This window comes from Myotis myotis, unplaced genomic scaffold (genome assembly GCF_014108235.1).
Source record: "Myotis myotis isolate mMyoMyo1 unplaced genomic scaffold, mMyoMyo1.p scaffold_m19_p_15, whole genome shotgun sequence".
Lineage (NCBI taxonomy): Eukaryota > Metazoa > Chordata > Mammalia > Chiroptera > Vespertilionidae > Myotis > Myotis myotis.
In genome coordinates this window covers 52,293,162-52,318,017 of record NW_023416319.1, presented here as the reverse complement: position 1 = coordinate 52,318,017, position 24,856 = coordinate 52,293,162, and the positions used below count along the sequence as shown (strand labels likewise).

At 39.5% G+C, this 24,856-nt stretch overlaps 1 protein-coding gene across 1 annotated transcript; it reads left to right on the top strand.

Annotated features, from left to right (window-relative positions):
- Positions 1–8,238: 8,238 nt before the first annotated feature.
- ZNF33B (zinc finger protein 33B) lies at positions 8,239–24,315 on the top strand. The gene is given in 7 exon segments (XM_036337275.1): positions 8,239–8,365; positions 8,711–8,880; positions 10,050–10,107; positions 14,164–14,299; positions 14,577–14,672; positions 20,167–22,235; positions 22,237–24,315. Coding segments are annotated over 5 exon segments (2,592 nt in total). The 5' UTR covers positions 8,239–8,365; positions 8,711–8,880; position 10,050; the 3' UTR covers positions 22,471–24,315.
- The last annotated feature ends 541 nt before the right edge of the window (positions 24,316–24,856 follow it).

Here is a 24,856-nt window from a genome sequence, read left to right as displayed (position 1 = left end):
CGTGCGGTGACCATTAGCCCTGCCCATGCGGTGACCATTAGCCCTGCCCACAGTCAATGTGAGAACTGCCCGTGGCCATGCGGTGACCGCTAGAACTGCCTGGGGTCCGACAGTGAACATTCATCGGTTAAACAAAGAACTTGAAACCAAGTACATCGCATTCCAAGAATAATACCTTGCAGCAGCAGCTTTATCTCAGAATACAGGAAACTTGTAATAAAGAAAACTTTTGGATAAGCTAAAAAAACACAAACCACTTACAAAGAGAGAGGGAGAAAAACGCTTAATTAGGTGCACACTCATCAGATTTTTACTAGTTTTATCCCAATGGTATAAAATATTTTGACTGTCCTTTCACTAAGGACTAAATGCTGATTTCCTGGTCAGTAACTTTATGACATCAATTTACTCTTGTGTGAGCAGTAGACATGCGTTTCCATGCAAAGTAGTTACAAAAATATTAAGTTTTTAATAATAAAATTAATTTTAAAACAATTTATATAGAGGACATATGTACATACATTTGAGTATGTGTGTATATATGTACAGGGTGGGGCAAAAGTAGGTTTACAGTTGTAACTATGGGAAAGTTTATTCTTGTATTATTATTTATAAATTATTGCATTATTTTCCATACAAACAACTGTAAACCCACTTTTGCCCCACCCTGTATATGTATGCACGGCACACACACACACACACACACACACACACACACACACCAGTTTTCTAATTAAGAGGTGTTGGGGAAATAATTAAAAATGTCTCTTGTTGCTGAAACCGGTTTGGCTCAGTGGATAGAGCGTCGGCCTGCGGACTGAAGGGTCCCAGGTTCGATTCCGGTCAAGGGCATGTACCTGGGTTGCGGGCACATCCCCAGTGGGAGATGTGCAGGAGGCAGCTGATCGATGTTTCTCTCTCATCGATATTTCTAGCTCTCTATCTCTCTCCCTTCCTCTCTGTAAAAAGTCAATAAAATATATATTAAAACAAACAAACAAACAAAAAAATGTCTCTTGTCAACCTAAAATATCCTCTTCACAGATGGAGAAAGAAGAAAAGTTTTTATTATTGAATAAGCTTTAAAGGAAACTGTGATAGGCATCCCAGGTCATCTGCTAATGAGTTTGCAAAGACAGAAATCACACTTTTATATAGTCAGGTATATATCTATAATAATAAAAGCATAATATGCTTATTAGACCAGACAGCCTCACGACCTTCCAGACGTCATTCCAGATGTCCTTCCAGATGAAGCCACGGCAGCGGGGGCTGAGGCAGAGGCAGTTGGGGCAGGAGAGCAGTTAGGGGTGATCAGGCAGGCAGGCAGAGTGGTTAGGGACAATCAGGCAGGCAGAGTGGTTAGGGGCAATCAGGCAGGCAGGCAGGCGAGCGGTTTGGAGCCAGCAGTCCTGGATTGCGAGAGGGATGCCCAACTGCTGGTTTAGGCCATTCCCCGAGGGGTCCCAGATTTCGAGAGAGTGCAGGCTGAGCTGAGGGACTCCCCCTCCCGTGCACAAATTTTGTGTACCAGGCCTCTAGTATATATATATATCCCATTTTAGAGGATGTTCCATTTGCTACACATAGTTTATCTTAAATCCACCTGATAAATAGAGTGATTATCTGTGCTAGTTACATTTCAAAGATATAGCTTCAAGGCCTTTAGAAGGAGGTTTCTTGGGTTGTAAAAATAATCAGGCTTATTTACTTTTTAAAAGATTACATACTAGTACATATGAAAAGGACAAAGAAAAGATTTACTATTTTCTCAAGGAAATGCTCGAAGAAAAGAGCGGAGCCAAGGTCTTTTCCCCTTTTGCACCAGGGGAAATTCTATTGTTTTATATTTGTATTTACCTTTACAGAAAATCCTATAAAATTTAATTTCAATCAAAATCACAATAAAAAGTTTTGATGAAGAGTTTGGTTTTGTTCTACTTGACAACTAGTTTTAACCTTATCAGGAAATGTATAACCTTAGAGGATAATACATATTCTTTTGGGAATGTTAAACAAAGAACTTGAAACCAGGTACATTAGTTTCTAGTTATTTTCATAATAATACACACACTTGTGTATTATTATGAAAATAACTTAAAAGTGTGGAGCTGGCTTCCAAAAAGAACAGAAACAGATCTAAATATACATAAGAATTTAATATATGTTAAAATTGTCATTTCAAACAATGGAGATAATATATAACATTCAGTTGTTGATGTAAGTAACCTCTAGACCTGTAGAGAATTTTTATGAGTTTATATGAACCGAGCTGATAATTGCCAGGAAACAAAATCACAATGGGTTGAGAAAATGCGCTGGAGAATGGCAGTTTTATAGCTAATCTTATACATTAAAATCAAAGGAAGAGACCTAAGGAGAATTGCATGAAACCCATTGGTGGTAGATTAGGGAGGCAGGAGAAAGCAAAGCAGGGAAATCTCTGAGACTGAATAAAGAGTAAAACGGAGAGGCACATACTCCTTTTACATTGGTGGGCATAGGACAGTTAACATTTACCAGCACACAGAGATGGCATTCAGGGAACAAAATAACAATGAAGGTTTCATCGGAGAATTGTTCGTGGGAGTTGGGTCCTTGGGCACCACTGGAATAAGAATTTTCAGAGGACCCCATGGGAGGATGAGATGTGGTATAAAACAAACCAACAGACAAAAATGTAACCCCAATAAATTCAATTACAAAAAAGAAATGTATTGCTTACTTTCAACATATTTTTAGATTTCACAGCTTTCTTGTTAATTTCTATTTTTATACCTTTGTGTTCAGAAAAGACACTTGACATGATTTCAGTCTTCTCAAATTTGCTGACCTGCGTTGTGTCCTCGCATATGCTCTCTTCTGGGGAAAGTTCTGTGTGCATTTGAGAAGAATGTGTGTGCTGCTGCTGTTGAATGGAATGTTCTGTAAGTCCTTTTGGTCGAATGTATGTTTCAAGTCCAACTTTTCCTTCTTGATTTTCTGTCTGATGATTTATCCTTGCTGAAAGTGGAGTACTGAACTTCCCTACTATTATTGTGTTGTCTACTCTCCCTTCAAATATTTTAGTATTGGCTTAATGTGTTTAGAGATTCTGATTTTGGGTGCATATACATTTGCAATTATTATATCTTCTTGATGAATTGATCCTTCACTATTATATAATCTTGTGTGTTTGTTACCATTTTTGGTTTAATGCCTATTTTGTTTGATATAAATATAGCAATTCCTGTTTTCTTTTGATGTCCACTTGCATGGAATCTATTTTTCATCCTTTGAGACTACTGTCTGTCCTTAAAGCTGATGTGCGTCTCTTGTAGGCAGCATATAGTTGGTTTTTGTTATTTATTCATCCAACTGCTCTCTGCATTTTGATTGGTGAATTCAATCCATTTACATTTGGAGTTATTTGGTATGTAAGGACTTAGTGAAACCGTCTTATTACTTACTTTCTGGTTGTTTTGTATTTCCATTTTACGACCTCTGTTTTCTTCTACCTTTGTAAGTTGGTAATTTTCTGTGGTGCTATACTCTGTGTCCTCTTTATCTTTTGCAAATTTATTCTAGGTTTTTACATATTGGTTAACACAAGGCTTACATAAGACATCTCACAGACAATAGAGCCCATTTAAAGATAGTCACTTTGATTGCCTATAAAGGCTTTGCTGCCAGTGGATGAAACTCCCCTAACATTGGGGGGAGTGAGGTTCTTGGGGTGCTGCTGAAAGAAACATTTTCAGAAGCCCCCACTGGAGGATGGAATGTGGAAGAAGGATTTCTTTGTGTAAAGTTACCTTTCTCAGCTTCCAAAGTCCCCAGCCCCTTAAGCCAGTCCTGGAAGAGGTGCAGCTGGGAGTTCAGCAGTCAGAAACGGAGCGGTGTCCAGAGTTCCTGTTCCATGTTGCAGCCGGTGTGGTTTGGCATTCAGGCCAGATCAAAGTCCACTAGTCCACGTGGGGAGCCCAACATAGCCATGCACCATGTGCACGGGAGAGCGCAGCCCCTGCAGCAGGAGTCCCAAGAGAGAGCTCACTTCTTTGTTAAGTTTAAATATTTAGGTTTCGTGCCCTTGCAGCGGCCATGCCCATCCTGGCCAATTACTTGTTTACAGGTGTGATTGGCAGGCAATTAGCCTCCCACATCATCAGATTTCACTGGACATGAGTCTAAATTGCCTTTGTAGTCCCTTCCCCCATCATTGAGTGGGGAACAGACTTGGAGAGTGTTAAATGCAGCTTTTTGGCAAAGCTGGATAAATTGCATGCCTATATATACAGCCTTCCCTTCCCTTCTTTCCTGTTAAATAATTACCCGGTTATTACAACGGCATCAGCTTTACACTTTTACTTGTCCCCTCTTATGTTTTTGATGCCGCTTTTTACCTCTTATTGTATTGCATATTTATTAACAAATTGACATACCATTCTACTACAGAATTTCAGTTTTCCAAGTCTGATTGTATATTTTTCTTTACCAGTGTGTTGTATATTTTTATATGTTTTCATGTTGCTGGTTAGTGTCATTTCCTTTCAGCTTAAAAATCTTCTTTGAAAGGCATGTCAATGGTGATAAAATTGGCTTTTGTTTATCTGGGAAAGTATTTCTCCTTCCTATCTGAAGGATAACTTTGCTGGATAGAGTATTCTTATCTGGCATGTTATTTCTTTCAACTCTGAATATATTACTCCACTTTCTCTGGGTGTGTAGGGGTTCTGCTCCGAAATCCACTGACAGCCTAATGGGGGTTCCTTTGGAAGTAACAATCTTTTTTCCCCCTGGTGCTTTTTTGCATTCTCTCTTTATATTTGATATTTGACAGTTTCATTATACTGTGTCTTGGGAAGGTCTTTTTGCATTGAGAGAACAGAGTGATCTATTGGCTTTGTGATTTTTTAAAGTATATATTTTTTTATTATTGATTTCAGAGAGGAAGGGAGAGGAAGAGAGAGATAGAAACATCAATGATGAGAATCATTGATTAGCTGCCTCCTGCGCGCCCCCACTAGGGATGGAGCCCGCAACCTGGGCATATGCCCTGACCAGGAATCAAACCAGGTAACCTCTGGGTTCATGGGTAGATGCTTTGAGCCACACCACTGGGGCTGGGTTCCTGGTCTTTTAAGTCCAAACCTCTCCCCGGGTTGGGAAATTCTCAGCTATTATTTTTTAAAATATACTTTCTCCCCTTTTTTCCCTCTCTTTTCCTTTTGGAACCCAAATTATTTTCATATTTGTACATTTGACAGAGTGCCATAGGTCACACAGGCTTTATTCATCCTTTTTTCTTCTAATTGGTTTATTTCTATCTTTTTTTCTCACTTATGCTTACATTTAAAAAAATATTTTTATTGATTTCAGAGAGGAAGAGAGAGGGAGAGATAGAAACATCAATAATAAAAGAATCATTGATTGGCTGCCTCCTGCACACCTCCCACTGGGGATCGAGCCTGAAACCAGGGCATATGCCCTGACTGGGAATTGAACCGAGACTTTCTGGTTCATGGGTCAACACTCAACCACTGAGCAACACCAGCTGGGCTGCTTACATTTGATGTACTCTTCTGCAGAAACTTTCTATTGCATTTTTAATTTCATTCATTGAATGATTCAGTTCCAGGATTTCTGTTTTGTTAGAAACAGAAACAGGATTTCTGTTTTTATGACTTATATCTCTTTAATAAACAACTCATTTTGTTCATATCTTTCCACCCTGATTTCTTTCTGAGTGTTGTTGTAGCTCCTTGAGTTTCTTCAAAAGAGCTATTTTGAATTCTTTACCCGCTCCATCACAAAATTCTGTACCTTCAAACTTGGTATTTGGAGAATTATTGCTATCTTTAGGTGATGATATGTTTCCTAGATTTTTTTATATTTCTTATAATTTTGCATTGCTGCTTTTGCATTTGAAGTACAGGCACCTCTAGAGACTTTACACGAATTAAACTCAAAATAGAGGTGCCAAAACTGCATATCAGTCTTGAATCTTCTCAAATCCTATATTTGAAAATGGTTATTTTTTTCATAATTTTCTCAAATTGGAAATAATTAAATTCCAATCAGCTGGGGACTAGGTAAGTGAGATGTGGTAAATTTATACCATGGAATAGGACTCAGCAATAAAAACCAAGTTTATTGGGCCCTGGCTGGTGTGGCTCAGTTGGTTGGAGCATTGACAGCAGGCTTGATTTCAGTCATGGCACATACCCAGGTTGTGGTTTTGGTCTCTGGTTGGGGCACATGTGGGAGGCAACCAATCGATTTCTCTCTCATATCAATGTTTCTTTCTCTCTCTCCTTTCCTCCCTCTAAAATCAATAAACACATGATTAAACATATGATAAACAATGAGGATTAAACAAACAAACAAAAACCCAAGCTTATTGGTACATGAAACAACACAGATGAATCTCAAATGCATTGTGCTAAGTAAAAGATACAAGATTCATAAGATTACGTACTGTATGATTTCATATACATGACTTTCCAGAAAAGGGGAAAACTTATTGGCATGAAGTATACATAGCGGCTGCCAGAGGTAAGAGAGTTTGACTTCAAAAAAGTAGCATAAAATAAATTTCTTGGGCAGTGATGAAATCAGTTATGTTGTTGACTGTGGTGGTGGTAACACAGATCTATGCATTTGTCAAAACATATAAAACTGCATCAAATAGAGTGAACTTTGGTGTATATAAATTAAAAATTTTAATCTCAATAAATGATTTCATATGTGTTTACTTAAACATCTGCATCTTTTAATTATCATAGTGGACTTTTTAATGAAAATATTCATTTGCATTTTCTTTTTAATTTCATTACTGGTAGTTCTTTTTTTTTTTTAAATCCTCACCCAAGGATTATTTTGGTAAATTGACTTTTAGAGAGAGAGAAAGGGAAACATCTATATGAGAATCATCGAGATTGCCTCCCATGGGAGAATGAAACCCACAACCTAGATATGTGCCCTGATTGGAACTGAACCCATACCTTTTTGGTGTATGGGACAATGATCCAAATGACTGAGCACCCAGACAGGGCTATTACTGGTCAGTTCTATAGCCCATTTTAAGTTTTTCTTTCTATTGGTTTAAAGATATCCTTATTTAATTAATATATATTTTCTTTCAAATAGTATAAATATAATTTTTGGTTTTATTTGCTTTTAACATTTTAAAATTAGAATTGAGTTATTTTTTCTATAATAACATGTATTAGATATTACATTTATGGTTTCTATCTTCAGTGTCACAACTTCTTGATCTCATTTACTGTATTTTTTTTAACTTAGTGGTTTAAACATTTCAGATCTTGAATCCACATGAATTCCATCACATATACTTTATGGGCATAACCTTTATTCCAAATTATTGGGGGTGACTTGCTGCATGGAATACTCCATTCTTTCATTCATTGTTTTGAAATGCTACATTTATTTATTACACTAGATTTTTAAAAACAATCTAGGCTGTAGTGTTTCCATTAAGCAGATGCCAAACTATTTTGAATAATAGAGTAATTTATCCGTATTGGTATTTCTTAGGCATTTTTCTTCTTTTAAAAATATCCCCTGGCTGTTAATTTAGATTTTTATTTATTTCAGATGAAGTTAAGAATGCTTGTGTATAGTACACAATATATTAAAAATCAAAGTACATACATTTGTTGAGATTATTATTGTAATTTTTGTCAGAGAATATTGGTCTATGAAAGTGTATATCTCTATTTTTCAAGTAACTTTGTCACAGAGGAAAGAATATGTTTATGTAAATTAATAAATATATTTATTTTCTTTTGGATTGTGTCTCTTTCCTGATTTACCTACAATTTTCGTTATTGCTTACATGGTTTTGATGGACCAGCTTTCTTGCCACGTCCCCCCACCCCCGCAAACACACACACCCACACACACTCTCCCCCGCGCCCTGCAATCGGTGATGGGGTTAGAGTTTACTCTTCTGTATTGCTGGGATCTATCTCCCGGTATTTGAAAAAGTGAAATTGACATGCAGGTTGCCGCTCCTTGACGGCTTTGTGTCTGAGTTGCACTCTGGCTGCACAAAGAACTCAGCTGGTATCCAGAACTCTCCGGGGAGCCCATGACGGACCCAGGGAACTATCTCAGACCTCCCCAACCTCCCCGAGCTGAGGCTGCACCTCCCCGCCAACCCCGCAGGCTGGCAGCGCAGCCCGGAGGGAGGGCAGGCAGGCTCCGCGCGCGGGTCTCCTGCGCATGCCCAGGACCGCCTTCTCCTCTGCGCTCTCGCCTTCCGCTGCTTCTGTCTGTCTCTGGCCTCGCTTCGGAGGCGGTCCTGGGGTCCCCGAGTCTGTGCGATCTCCGGGGCCACTGTCACCTGAGGAGGGAGCCGCGGGTGAGCGCGGGAGGCTTGGGCGAGAACGGGGGGCTCGCGCGGCCCCTGGGAGGCGCTCTGTGGGCCCCTGGGCGGCGGGACGGGCGTCTCTGTCGGACCTAGAACTGGACCGCCCCCAACGGGACCCTCCTCTGCACGGAGCGGGGGGAGGGGGCGGGGGGGGGAGGGGGCGGGGAGGACGGTTCTGGGGCCACTGGAGGGCGTGGGGGTGCATCTGGTCGGTGGGGAGGCGCGGTGCTGCGGGAGGAGGGCGTGCGTGTGCGAGACGTGCTCCTTGGGGAGCTGGGTCTGCGGTGAAAGGCTCCCGCGCTGTCTGTCGCCGCTTACTCCGCTGTTCCTCTCCAGACGGACGGACAGGCTCCTTGGTCTCCCGGCACCCGTTCTGGATCTGCGGTGCTGCCAGCCATGCCCATCCCTGTGTCTTGGCAGATGCTGTGGCTCTGCCCGGACTTGCACTAGCATCCAGGAAGAAGTTTCAAGGATTAGCTCTTTTGTGCCTCATTTTTCTTCCGAAGGTTAGTGACTCATTCAGGACCACAGCTTTGTTAGTGGTGAAGACTAAAGGCCAGAGCTCCTGACTCCTAAGCTAGCACTTACTGTCTCTTTTCCACACAAGTAGAAGAAGTTTTGTATAAAAGATCCTTTTGAGAAATGACAACAAAGATAAATTAAAACATAGACCTTTCCTTAAAGCACTGCTTTTTATAGTCTTCTTAGGAGTCACTATCTAAAGAATTCGGTATTGGTAGTAGGGACAATGATAAACAGCTTATCCCTCAGTATTCTTCACCACGGGTTTGGTGAAGGGTTAATGTTCCTTCATTAGGTGTGTTTTTTGTTTCAATCAGGTTTGTCATTTAAATTTTTTGTGAACACCAAGGGAGACTTAAACTATTGAAAAATCCACAGGAAGCAAATATTTATATTAACCCACTAAACATTTTATGCCTCAAAGCAATATATCTCTATATATAAAAGACTAATATGCTAAGTGTCCGACCAGTCACTATGACGTGCACTGACCATCAGGGGGCAGACGCTCAATGAAGGAACTGCCGAGCTGCAGTGACTTGGCAGTGGCGGTTCTTGGGTGATGCACCCTGAAACCAGAGCGGAGGGAGCCCTATTCCTTGCTGTGAGATTCCATCTTCAGCCATGGGTTATCTGGTTGCTGGGGCACTGTCAGCCCGAATCTGGTTTACTGCAAACTTGCATTTGTGTTCCACAACCTGTACAACAGCAACTTTGCAGAGTGCCCTCTCACACTCCCGGACCCCTCGGTGGATGTTGGAGAGCTGGTTTCAGCCTGATCCCCAATCCCTGCAGGCCAGGCTGGGGGACCCCACCTGCTGTAGGGACCCCTGCAGACGCCAGGGAGGGACCGCTGGGAGGTTGGCTCCAGGGCATGTCTGGCCCATTTCACCCAGTCCTGCCCTGCTGGCCACCTTCTAATTAATTGCATTTCAATGTGCACGAATCCATGCACCAGGTCACTAGTATGATTATATTAAAGTCAGATAGGTTGTCTTTCACCATTTCCCTCTACCTTCTGCAGGTCAAAGGGATATTGACATTACTACTATATACTGGGGGGTTGGGGGGGTGGGGTGCTTCCCAGGGCAGAAGTCAGGAGCTGCTGGCAGGCCAGATCTTTCATGACTCTATTCTTCTTCTTGTAACCCAGCATGTCTTCAGAGTTGCCTACACTTTTGCAAGAACACCAGAAAATGAACAAATCCCAGGTAAGTTGTTTGTTTGTCTCCACTTTATTTTACAATAGACTTTGTGTGATTTCTAAGAGTCCATATGTTAAGATGGGAAATTAGTAATAGATAAAAGTCAAACTTCACCAAAAAGGGAAAGTAACAGATTCCTAGCAGGGCCACCATTGGCCTGTAGATTTATACTGATTATTAATATACTAGTGGCCTGGTGCATGAAATTCGTGCGAGGGGGTGGGCTGGGGGTAGGGTGGGGGGTGTTCCTCAGCCCGGCCTGCACCCTCTCCAATCTGGGACCCCTCAAAGGATGTCCTACTGCTGGTTTACAGGGATCGGGCCTAAACCGGCAGTCGGATATCCCTCTCGCAATCTGGGACTGCTGGCTCCTAACCGCTCACCTGCCTGATTGCCCCTAACCACTCTGCCTGCCGGCCTGCTTGCCCCCAAATGCCACACCCCCCTCCCGCCAGCCTGATAACCCCCAACTGCCTCTCTTGCTGGCCTGCTTGCCCCCACCTTCCCTCCCCACTGGCCTGCTCACCCCCAACTGCCCCCCTTGCTATCCTGATCACCTCCAACTGACCCCCACTGATGGTCTGCTTGCCCCCAACTGGCCCCCCTGCTGGTCTGCTTACCCCCAACAGCCCTGCCCCCCCACCAGCCTGATCACCCACAACTGCCCTCCCCTCTTGGCCTCTAACCGCCTCTGCCTTGGCCCCATCACCATGGCTTTGTCCAGAAGAACGTCCGGAAGGTCTCCTGGAAGGTCTCCCAGTCTAATTAGCATATTACCCTTTTATTAGTATAGATAGAGTCCTGGTGCACAGGTGGGGGCCGGCTGGTTTGCCCTGAAGGGTGTCCTGGATCAGGTTGGGGGTTCCCTTGGGGCCTGGGGCAGCCTGGGCGAGGGGCCTGTGGTGGTCTTCAGGCCGGCCATGCCCTCATGGGGTGAGGGTCCCTGTTGGGGGGGCGTGGCCAGCCTGGGTGAGGGGCTGAGGGCTGTTTTCAAGCTGGCCACACCCTCTTCAGGGTGGGGGTCCCCACTGGGGTGCCTGGCCAGCCTGGGTGAGTGGCTGATGGCTGTTTGCTGGCTGGCCATGGCCCCGGGCAACCCAGGCTCCCAGACCCTCCTTGATCTGAGGCCACAGCGGCTGGAAGCAGGTATCTGGGATTTATTTATCTTTTATAATTGAAACTTTGTAGCCTTGAGCGGAGCTCACAGCCGGCCAGGGCAGGTGGGAAGCTTGGCTTCCTTCATCGCCGGAGGCAACCCAAGCCTCCTGTTCGCTCCAGCTCCGTGGCCGCTGCCATCTTGGTTGGTTTTATTTGCATACTTGCTCCTGATTGGCCGGTGGGTGTGGCTTGTGGGTGTAGCAGAGGTATGGTCAATTTGCATGTTTCTCTTATTAGATAAGATTGTGAATTAAAATTCTTTTTATAATAAACTAGAGGCCCGGTGCATGAAATTCATGCACAGGTAGGGTCGCTAGGCCTGGCCTGCAATCAGAGCTGATCTTCCCCACTTGTCAGCAGTCGGCCCCACCCCCTGCCACCTCTGCCAGTCGCCCTCTGTGTATGGGGTGACTGGCAGGGCGATTGGGGCCCTGGCACCACCCATGTTCACTGCCACCCACCCCCAGTTCCCCATTCCCCATCAGGCGATCAGAGCCTACCGGCCGGGAGGAGGTACCAAGAGGTTGGCCAGCAGGCTCCGATCAAGTAATCGGGGCCTGCGGGCTGGGGGCAGCTCCTGCATTGAGCATCTGCCCCCTGGGAGTCAATGCACGTCATAGCCAACCAGTTGTTCCGCTGTCCAGTTGATTTGCATATTATGCTTTTATATATATAGATATTAGAGTTTCCAGGTTGACTTGCAAGTATGTCTCTGATGTTTCTGATAATCATGGTAGAAAGGGAAACACTTGGATACAGACAAATTCTGTTCAAGACCCAATGAGTGCCTCAAACTGTTCCTCACTGGAAGCAAAAGGGTCCAAGAGGTGGTTCAAGCAGTCAGTTTTATGATGGTCTTGTTTGTTCTTAGCATAAAACTTAGTGTGTTTAGAGGAATGAATGGCCTGCATGCCTGTTGCGAAAACTCTCCATAACTATTTTATTTAGCTAGGCTGTGTAGACAAGGCGTGCAGCAAATGGTTAAAAGTTAAGTTCTCTAGTAAATGTTTCTGGGGTTTGCAGTCAAATTTTATCCCATAGCATTCTGCCTTGGCTCTTCCCCTCCACTATTTAGAACCTACCCAGGTAAAGGTCACCAGTGACTTAATTGCAGTTATCTATCTTGAACAACAGCTACATTACCTTACTGACTACTTTCTCTTGGGAAGTATCCTTATACAGCTCTTCTGATGGCCCTCTTTTGGAGTCTTCCTCACCGTGTCCCTACTTTAATTCTAAGTTTTCATCCTTGTCCACTAGTCTTCCCATTTTATCTCTATATCTCATTGAAGAAATATGTAGATAGTTGAACAATACAGTTTATTGTTTTGGGTGCTTTTTAAAAATATATATTTCTGTTGATTTCAGAAAGGAAGAGGGAGAGAGAGATAGAAACATCAATGATGAGAGAGAATCATTGATTGGCTGCCTCCTGCATGCCCCCTACTGGGGATCGGGCTGACCTGGGTCCCTTCAATCCACAGCCCTATGCTCTATCTGCTGAGCCAAACCAGCTAGGGTGGGTGCTTTTAAAAATATATGAATTATCTTAATGGATATATGATACATATTTTTCCCCAACTCACCATTGGATGGCAACACTATATCCTAAATACTCTTTTTTATTGGTAGACACTTAAGTAATTTCTGTTTTTCAGTAATATAAATGATGTTGCTGTGAATATCCTTTTCATTGTCTCAGCACAAAGGCAAATGTATCTCCCGACTCGAGCAGTGCTTCTCAAGTGAGGTTCTTTGACCAGAAGCAGCAGCATAATCTGGAAACTTGTTTGAAGTGCAGATTCTGATGCTCCATTCCAAGCCTCATGGAAGAGAAATTCTGGGATGAGGCCCAGCAGTCATGTTTTTTGTTTTGTTTTTTTAAATATATTTTTATTGATTTCAGAGAGGAAGGGAGAGGAGGAGAGAGATAGAAACATCAGTGATGAGAGACAATAATTGATTGACTGCCTCCTGCACACCCCGCACTGGGGATCGAGCCTGCAACCTGGGCATGTACCCTTGACTGGAACCAAACTCAGGACCCTTCAGTCTGCAGGCTGACACTCCATTCACTGAGCCAAACCAGCTAGGGCATCAGCAGTCATGTTTTAATAAGTCATCCATAGGATGCTGACACCTACTAAGCTTGAGAGTCACTGCTCTAGAGTCTTATGATTAATATTTTTAAGTTGTAGAATTTGAGGATTTCTAATTTTTCTAGGTATATTACTACTAATTAGAAGACTATTCCTCCTTCCTCTCCAGATATAAAAAATTATTTCTACACTAATATATGAAAAATGTCACTGTTTAATTTTTATGTGTCTGATTGAGGTTGTGAAGCTTTCATACATTTATGGCTTTTCAGGTTTTCTGCTGAGTTTTGTAGGAATTGTCTTTTCTCAATATGATGTTTTTCTTTTAACTTAATGGTATATTTATATTTTGATATAACTCTTTGTGTCTTCTGTATTTATTCTTATTTTCCTTACCCCATGGGCCTAATGCAATTTTCCAATATGTTGTCTAAAATTTCCAAATTTGTTTTAGTATTTAGTACCATAATCCATCTGGAATTTTTTCAATAGATGTGATGAAAGGACCTAATTTTATTATTTTTTAAAATCCTCACTTGAGGACATGCTTTGAGTTAGAAAGAGAGAGAGAGAGAGAGAGAGAGAGAGAGAGAGAGAGAGAAAAACATCAATGTGAAAGAGAAATATCGATTGGTTGCCTTCCCTACACTCCCCAACTAGGGATCAAACACGCACCCCAGGTATGTGCCCTGACTGGGAATGCTCTGTAAACCGTTTTGCTCATCCCTGAACAGTAATCATGGTAAGGATTAGTTGATACATCTTTTTCCATGTCACCTAATTCTGAACATTTCACATTGATCAGAAATTCCAGCCATCAGTGTCATTTAAGGATGTGACTGTGGGCTTCACCCAGGAGGAGTGGCAGCATCTGGACCCCACTCAGAGGTCCCTGTACAGAGATGTGATGCTGGAGAACTACAGCAACCTTGTCTCAGTGGGTAAGGTCTGTTTATTAGGTAATTCTGAAAGGCATTTCAAAATCCTTCCAATCATGAAGCATAGAGGTAGTCTACAGAATTTAACAATAGTTAAGATTGAATTCAGGCATCAATGTTGATTGACCACTTTTGGGCACCAGGAAGATATTTGTGTTTACCTCTTCAGTAAAATGTTCAGTGGCACCTTCATTGATCAGCTCCAGAAGCTTCCTCCTCTTTTAGAGTCCCTGACATCTAGGCTTCCTGGTCCAAGTCCTAAATTATTTCACTTTGACAGGGTATTGTGTCACCAAACCAGAAGTGATCTTCAGGTTGGAGCAAGGAGAGGAGCCATGGATATTGGAGGAAGAATTCCCAAGCCAGAGACTCCCAGGTGAGTTAGTGTGTACTGTACAGATGAACATCAAGGGATTTGTTATTTTCCTTTGGTTAATCCAGAGGTTGACAGCTTTGAAATGTTTTTTCAAGAATACTTCTTGCCCTAGCTGGTTTGGTTTAGTAGATAGAGCATCAGCCTGTGGACTGAAGGGTCTAGGGTTCGATTCTGGTCAAGGGCACATGCCTGGTTTGTGGGCTTGATCCCCAGTAGGGGGCATGCAGGAGGCAGCCTGATCAATGATTCTCTCTCATCATTGATCTCTCTCTCTCTCTCTCTCTCTCTCTCTCTCTCTCTCTCTCTCTCCCTCCTCCTCCTTCTCTGAAATCAATAAAAATATAAAAAATAAATAAATAAAAGTATCACTAATGGCCACAGGTACACGAAGAGATGCTCATCATCATTAACCATCAAGGCAATGCAAATCACAACCACAGTGAGATATCATATCACACCTGTTGGAATGGCTACCATCCAGAAGACAAGAGGTAGCAAGTGTTTGTAAGAATGTGTAGAAAAGGGACTTCTTGTGCTCTGTTGGAGGGAATGGAATTGGTTCAGTCACTATGGAAAACAGTGTGGAGGTTCCTAAAAAATTAAAAATAGATTTGCTCTATGATCCAGCAAGTCAACTTCTGGGTATGTACACAAGGAACTGAAAATAGGATATTCAAGAGATAAATACACTACCACATTTATTGCAACATTATTCACAATATCCAAATACAGAAACAACCTGAGTGCCCATCAGCGGTTGAATGGATAAAGAAGAATGGATGTAAGCTAAATATGTACACACACACACACACATACACACGCACACACATGTGCACACACACCAAAATATTTAGCTATTTGTGGACATCCTGCTATTTGTGACAACATGAATGTACCTTGAGGCCATTGTGCTAAATAAGTCAAAGGAAGACAAGTGCTGTATGGTATCATATGCAGAATCTAAAAAAGGCAAACTTTTGAAAACAAAAAGTAAAATAGTGGTTAGCAGATTCTAGTGTGTGCAGAGATAAGCCAATTGTTGTGTAAGGGTGTGAACTTGCAAAGAGTAGCAAATAAGCCCTAGAATGGCCCTATATATATATTATTCTCTATAGATAGAGAATAGTATTGTTTTATAATCATCCAACTTGCTAATAGACTAGAACTTAATTATTTCAACTCCAAAAATAGAAATAATTATCTGAGATAGAGGTGCTAATTATTGGTACAATGGCAGTCATATTACAGTATATAAGTGTTTCAAAATAACATGTAGGCCTTAAATTTACACAATGTTACATGTTAAATATATTTTAATCAAAATAAAGTGCTAAATACATACACAGATATTTGCATATATTAAATGTTCTGTGGGTAAAATCTCTCAGAGAAATCAAAGCAGGGTTAAAGTGACTGAGTGCACTACTTTAAGAAGAGTTTGGATTATCTCTGTATTTGGAAGGGGGACAGTGATAAAAAAACTAACATTTGTATCATCAGAGTAACAGAAGGGGAGAGGAGAGTGGTGTTGAAGTATTTAAATAAATAATGGCTGAAAACTTCTCAAATTTGGCAAAAGATATAAAACTACTCATTCAAGAATCTGAACTTCCAAGAAGATAAATCCATTGAAGGCACATCATAATTTAATTTCTGAAAACCAAAGGGAAAAAATCTTGAAAGTAGGCATTGGAAAATAACATTACCTTTGGGAATGACAGTGGATATCTTATCTGAAGCCATTGAGGCTACAAGGAAATAGCACTTTTTTTTTCAACTACTGGGGAAAAAAAAGCACTTTCAAAAAAATTTTTTATCTTGGAAAATGTATTCATTAAAGAGGTAAACTAAAGATATTATTATACAAAAGAAAACTAAGAGAAAATATTAGCAAACCTACTTTTAAAGAAGTGGCTAGAGTAAGTTTTCTAAATAGAAATAACACAAGAAAGCTTGGAACTTCAGTAAAGAAAGAACTTTGGAAGTGGCAAAAGTAGGTTAAATATGACAGTTTTCTTCTCATGAGTTTCTGAAATCATTTGAACCAAGTTTATAATATGATTTGAGGAACTTAATACAATTATATTTTAAGCTGGAGGAAGAGGGATTTTAGTTGAATTAAAGTTTTACATTTCACTTGAAGTGGATAAAAGTTGGTAGAACTTCTAGACATTAAATCAACAGTAGACACAGAAAAACTGAACAAGACCACCAGGGTATAGAAGAAATGAAACAATTCTTTAGAAACCCCAAACTATCAAAACTTAATTATAGAACACTGCCCAACAATGGCAGAAAAGACATACTTTTCAAGCGCCCATGGAACATTCAGAAAGATAAAACATCTAGAGGCATAAATAAAGCTCAATAAATTTAAAAGAATTGACATTCTGCTGAGTAAGTTATGTTCTCTGACCGTAATGAAATCCAACGAAGAATCAGTAACAGAAAGGCAAGAGAAAAATAAACACTTGGAAATTAAACAAGATATTTATAAATAATGCATAGATCAATGAAGAAGGCTCTCTCTCTATATGTATATATATATATAAATCTCTCTCTCTCTCTCTCTCTCTATATATATATATATGTATATATATAAATATCTCTATATATATATATATATATATATATATATATATATATATATATATATATATAAATCCTCACCTGAGGATATTTTTTTCCATTGGTTTTGAGAGAGAGTGGAAGTGAGGGGAAGAGACACAGAAAGAGAAACATCAATGTGAGACGCATTGATCGCCTCCTGCATGCACCCCAACTGGGGCGGGGCTGAGCCTGCAAGTGAGGTACGTGCCCTTGACTGGAATCAAACCTGAGAACCTTTAGTCTGAGGGCTGGCGCCCTAACCAACTGGATTGGGCTCAAAAGAAATATTAAAAATACATAGCATGGAATGAGAACACACCATATTAATATATGTGGGAGGCAGCTAAAGCAGTTCTGAGAGGGAAATTTATAGTACTAAAATGCAACTAATGATAAGAAGAAAGGTTTCAAACCCATAATTAAAATTTTACCTCAAGAAACTGGAAAAGAGTAAAGTAAATCCACAGCAAGTAGAAGGAAGAAAATTAAAAAATTAAGAGCAGAAATCAGTGAAGTTGAAAATAGGAAAAGAATAGAGAAAACGAATGAAATAAAAATCTGATTCTTTGGGGGAGAAAAACAGTAAAATTGATAAACTTCTGGCAATATTGACAAAAATAGTATTAACAAATATTGACAAATCACCAATATCAAGAAAGAAATGGAATATCATTTCTGCATCTGTTAACAGGATATTAAGTGAATACTGTCAACAATTATGCCATAATTTGACAATTTAGAAGAAACGGAACAATTCTTTAGAAATCTCAAACTATCAAAACTTAATCAAGATTATGTACGTAATTATATATGGCCCAAAAATTCTTTAGTTCAAATTATCTATGACACCTTCTCTGAATGGCCCATAGATTGTCATAGAAGGTGTCATAGATAATTTGGACTAAAGAAATTTTAAATAAAAAGCTCCAATTAAAAAGGAGAAAAGAAATGTGAAATATCATCACTGGAGATTTTACCAAACATTTAAATAATTAATTATGATTTCACACAATGTCTTGTAGAAAAACAGAAGGTGATGGAACACTTCCTGACAAGTTTATTATTCTGATACTGAAATCATAGAAAGGTAGTACAAAAATAATAAACAAGAGGTCAATATCTCCCATAAATCTACCAGCAAAAATCATTAACAAAATACTAGCAAATAGAAATTAGCCATGTATAAAAAAATTATATACCATGACCAAGTGGGATATATTCCAGGTATGCAGGCTGGTTAACATTCACAAAACCAATCAGTGTAGTGCAACATAGGCTAAATAAGATGCTATTATTTATTGTATCGCTTTCTTAATTTTCTTTCTGATTGCTCATTGCAGGGATATAGAAACACAACTGATTTGGCGGCATTGACCTTATACCCTGAAACTTTGCTGAATTTGTATATTAGCTATACTAGCTTTCTTATAGATTCCTTAGGGTATTCTGTCTTCCTTATTCTTTAAGATTATTATTTTCCTAATCTCAAAAGCAGATGGTGACATAAGGTGCACATAGATACAAAAATTGAAATAGAATCCAACACTGTCTAAAAAGAATTATATACCATGGCCAAGTAGGATTTATTCAAGGTGTGCAATGTTGGTTCAACATTCAAAAATCAGTTAATATAATCTACTCCATCAACAGGCCATAGAGAGAAAAATAATATGATGATAGTAATTGATGCAGAAGAAGCATTTGCCTAAATCCAACACCCATTCATGATAAAAACTCGGCAAACTAGGAATAGAGGGGCATTTCCTCAACTTAATGAAAAACATGTTAATGTCATTCTTAATTGAGAAAAACTGGATGCTTTCTCCACAATATAAGGAGCAAGGCATGGATGTCCTGTTTTAACACTCTCTTTTAACATCCTACCTGAAATTTCAGGTAATGCAATGGACAGGAATATAAAAAGTTTACCGCTGGCAAAGGCCTTTTCTCTCTACTTGTGTGGAGAGCAAGCAAGCTCTGGTGTCTCATCTTTTTATAATAAGAACACCATTCCGATTGGATTAGTGCTCCACACATATGACCTCATTTAATCTTAATTATATCCTAAAGGCCCTATCTTAAAATACCATCACATCTGGGATTAGGGATTCAACATAAGAATTTGGAAGGACACAATTCTGTCCATAACAAGCTCCTTGTAATTTAAGTCCTATTTTCTAAGGTAATTTTGTTGTTTTCACAGTTTTATTCCTCACTTTGTTCACCTCTTGCCTCCTTAGTTCCCATCTACTACAAGTACCCTCTTTGGGATTTCCCAGTAGTCTTAGCTTATCTCTCAGAACTGAAACATCATCTCAGCATTTTCCTACTGACAGTGGGGCTTTTACTTTCTGGGAGTAATTTTATTTGTACTTAATTATGTTTAAATTCTATCTCTTATTTTACATGGTTGCTATAGTCTCCAGCTAACTTTTCCCATAGATTTTCTGTATTTGAATATTTATGTCCTTACTTGGTGGTGACTGCACTGAGTAGTGTTCTGTATTTCCTAGTTATGCTAAAGTCATGGTTTACTATATGTAATTTTATTGCTCTTCTTATATAAATCCTTATAGTTCTTTTGGAGGATACATGGGAGATTCAGATTTAAGCAGTTGCTATTATTCCTCAGATTTTGGAAACTAAATGTCTGTGTTCTAATAGCTGGTTTCCTCTCCCTGCTTCCACTATTCCAAGTTTTTTTTTCTTTTTGTTTTTCTTCACCCAAACCCTCCAAAATAGAAAAATATATGTACTTGCAATTATTTTCATCCCTGGAGTCTGGACATCAAAGTTAGCAACAACATAAAACATTTGCATATAGGTCACATTCATAAGAAATGTGTTATTATTTATGTGTAAGATTAATTTTTCTTATTTCTAGCCATCTGGAAACCTGATTACATGACAGAGATGAGCCAAGAAAACCAGTTTCACCATGTCTGGAAAGTTGTATTCATGAATAACAAAACACTGACTAAAGAACGAAGTAATGTAATACAAAAACCATGTAGCTTGGATACAGATTCTTTTTCTTCCAGAAAAATACTCTGTCAATGTGACTCATGTAGAATGAGTTTCAACTATATTTCAGAATTGATTATCAATAAGAAAAACTATACAGGAAAGAAGACTGATGAATTTAATGCTTGTAGAAAGTTACTATTCAATATTATATATGAAAAAACTCATACTATAGAGAAAAGTGAATTTTTTAAAAATGGGAAAACTTTCAGTCATGATGAAGACCCTGTTCAACATGAGAAGGTTCAAACTTTGCAGCGAAATTCTGAATTTAACATATATCGAGAAAGCTTTTATGAAAAGGCACTATTTAATATATACATGAAAGAGATCACAGATGGGAATGATTGTGAGTATAATGAATATGGAAGAACATCCTGTGAGAACCCATCCATCTTATTACATCACATAATGTCCTTAAACGAAAATCACTATGAATTTAGTGTTTGTGGGAAATCCTTATGTGTGAATGCTACACTTTTAAAGCATCATGAGTCACATATGAAACACTGTGATTATAATAAAAGTGGAAATAATTTCAGGAGGAAGTTATACCTCTCACAATGTCAGAAAACTCATAAAGGAGAGAAACACTTTGAATGTAATGAATGTGGGAAAGCTTTCTGGATGAAGTCACACCTCACTCGACATCAGAGGATACATACAGGACAGAAAAGCTTTCAATGTAATGAATGTGGGAAAAAGTTTTGGGAGAAGTCAAACCTCACTAAACATCAGAGGTCACACACCGGGGAGAAACCCTATGAATGCAATGAATGTGAGAAAGCCTTCAACCACAAGTCAGCCCTCACATTACATCAGAGAACACATACAGGGAAGAAACCCTATCAATGTAATGCATGTGGGAAAACTTTTTACCAGAAGTCTGACCTCACTAAACATCAGAGAACACACACAGGCCTGAAGCCCTATGAATGCTATGAATGTGGGAAGTTCTTCTGTATGAATTCACATCTCACGGTGCACCGGCGAACTCATTCAGGCGAGAAACCCTTTGAATGCCCTGAGTGTGGGAAATCTTTCTGTCAGAAGTCACATCTTACACAACATCAGAGAACTCACAGAGGGGATAAACCCTATGCATGTGATACATGTGGCAAAGCTTTCTACCAAAAGTCTGTCCTCACCAGGCATCAGATAATTCATACGGGGTTGAAACCCTATGAATGTTACAAATGTGGAAAAACCTTCTGCTTGAAGTCTGACCTCACAGTACATCAGAGAACTCACACAGGGGAGAAACCCTTTGCATGTCCCGAATGTGGGAAATTCTTCAGTCATAAGTCCACCCTCTCTCAACATTATAGAACACATACAGGGGAGAAACCCTATGAATGTCAGGAATGTGGAAAAATATTCTACAATAAATCATACCTAATAAAACATAATAGAACACATACAGGGGAAAAGCCATATGAATGCAGTGAATGTGGGAAAACCTTCTGCCAGAAATCACAGCTCACTCAGCACCAGAGAATTCATATAGGGGAGAAACCCTATGCATGTAGTGAATGTGGAAAGGCGTTCTGTCATAAGTCAGCTCTAATTGTACACCAGAGAACTCATACAGATGAAAAGCCCTATAAATGTAATGAGTGTGGCAAATCTTTCTGTGTGAAGTCAGGACTTATTTTACATCAGAGAAAACACACAGGGGAGAAACCCTATAAATGTAATGAGTGTGGAAAATCATTCAGTCACAAATCATCCCTCACCGTGCATCACAGGGCTCACACAGGAGAGAAGGCTTGTCAATGTAATGAATGTGGGAAAATTTTTTACCGTAAATCAGACCTTGCTAAACATCAGAGATCACACACAGGGGAGAAGCCCTATAAATGTAACATGTGTGGAAAATACTTCTCACAGAAGTCAAACCTCATTGTACATCAGAGAACACACATGGGAGGAAAATTTTATGATTGAAATACATATTAGAAATGTTGAGTCACAATTCAGCACCCACTACAACTCAGAGAGTTCACACTATGGAGGAAGTTCTCTTGATATTCTGAATAAAGTAACCTTCATCCACAAACTAGCCTTATTTTACTCCAAAGTGATGATGTTGGACAAACTAATAGACTGCAACAAAAGGAGGACAGTGTTGTTAAGAAGTAACATTCAATTGAATGTCAAGTAACTACTGGTATAAAACCCTACAAATTTTTTGATTTTGTAAAAGTTTTTAGCAAAAATTCAAAGTCTGTGATGTCAGAATTTATATTGGGGAGAAATCTGTCAATTTGAGACATATAGTTTGAAAATTTTCTTTAGATGTACTGTAGTATTAATAATTGTGTTTTTGTTTTGATGTCATAAACTAATTTATAGATTTATATTGTACAATGTAAAGCTTTAAGAAAAAAAAGAAATAGCAAAATGAAAAAAGAGAATCACAAGAAGTTGCAATAATAGTATAAAGAATTCCCCTGTGCCTTTCACCAAGCTTTGAGTGATTATATCCTACCTAACTATATTATGTTCTCAAGTAATTGAAGCCACCCTACTTCTTTGTCAGATAAAGATCATATTCAGATTTCCCCCATCTTTACATGCACTGTATGTGTTTGTAGTTATATGAAATTTCATCATTTTGAATAATCATCAGCATAGGTTACAAAATAAAAAAGAAATCTGAAATCAGTATTTTATCAGGTTTACAAAGGAATAAAGATTTCACCACGATAAGTTCTCTTGTTTTAATTATGCCCTTTTGCAAACCAAATCCTGGCAACCATTGAATATGAAACTTTTAGAAAGCAGGGATAAATTAAGTACTTAGGGCAATAGCATTAGATGTATACGTGAAGCATCCTTTGAGTTCACAGGACTTAGGTATGTATAAGTGGTACATTATAAAAAACTATGTGTTTCAAAATGCATAATGGAACTTAATATAATTGCGAATAGGAAATAGGCATTCCTAGTTTAGTAGTAGTTACATCAGGTGCATCCCCCATGGGTGTAGGGCCTGAAGCAATAGTTTAAAAATAGGACTGCAAAGCTAATGTCAACCACTTAAAAGTTATAAATACAAATAACAAAATGGTAAATAAAATGTATTCTGTGCATTAGGAGGTCTAGGTCCTAGTCTTACTGCCCCTTTCTTTTCTCATTCAGTTCATCTCAAGCCACGGTGTACTTTGACTGCACATGTGTGAATAACCTTCAGCCTAAAATTTGTCCAAACACTCTGTAATCAGCTGCCCTCCAAGATAGGGTTCAGGAGAGAAGCCAAAGTCAGACTAGGTGATGCTCAGGAGTATAAGTTGGGCTGTAAATTGAGGGGTCTGAGAGATACTGGGCCCTTAGAAACTTTTGACTATATGAGTAGGAGGGTTGAGACGAGTAGGGACAGAGTAGACCTTGAGCAGGGCTTTTATGGATAGTGTAAAGGTGGTATACTCAAGTACATCATTAAGTTACACAAGTAATCTAAGATTATACAATCTAGTGATTATAGATTACATAAATAGTCTAAACTTCCATCTTGGGAAACAAGAACAAATTAAGTAAAAAAAATAATAAGGATCAAAGTGGAAAGCAGTGAAATAGAAAACAAAACCTATCAAGAAAATTAATAAAACCAAAAGCTGGTTCTTTGAAAGTCAATAAAATTGTTAAACATCTAACTAGGTTAACTGAGAAAAAGAGAAGACACAAGTTGCTAATGTTAGAAATGAAATAGCGACCTTAACCCCTTGGCTATCTCCTGCACACTCACTACTGGGGATCAATTCCACAACCTGGGCATGTGTCCTGACCAGGAATCTAACCAGTGACCTCTTGGTTCATGGGTCGATGTTCAACCACTGAGCAACACTGGCCAGGTTGGTTGGTTGGTTCCCTTTTTCTTTTGTTGGCAGTTTCTTTTGTGGTCAACAAAGCTTTTTAGTGTGATTTAGTCCCATTGACTTATTTTTGTCTTTACAACCCTTGCCTTTGGGGTCAAATTAATAAAACCTTCTCTAAGACCAAGGTTCAAAAGTTTAGTACCTATGTTTTCTTCTATGTCATCTATTGTTTCAGTTCTTGTATTTAGAGCTTGGATCTATTTTGAGTTAATTTTTGTATATGTATGTACACTAGTGCATCCTTATGGTTAGAGGGGAGACACTCACCCTATGGTATAAGAAAGGGGTTAATTCAAGCGGGACTTAAGCCCTATGAAGCAATCATTGCCATGGAGAAGGGCCCTAATCTTGATGATACTGATTGGAGGCTCTCTGGAGGAAGAAATTTACAACTTTGATTAAAGAAAAGAAGAACCCTCTGAAGTATTCCAATGAATCAATGTGGATCCATGACTTTGGCCATCTCTCCTTCATTGGACCTTTAGAAATCTTACTAAGGTGGCAGACCCTTGAGTTTTTGTGGAATTTATATTCCACCCTCAGGAACACAAGTGTCTTGCCAATGTGTCTTGACTAGTTGCTACATCTTACACAATAGTTTCAATCAGCATTATGTCATTAATGTAATGAATCAGCAAGATGTATGGTTTAAGAGAAAGACAATCCAGATTT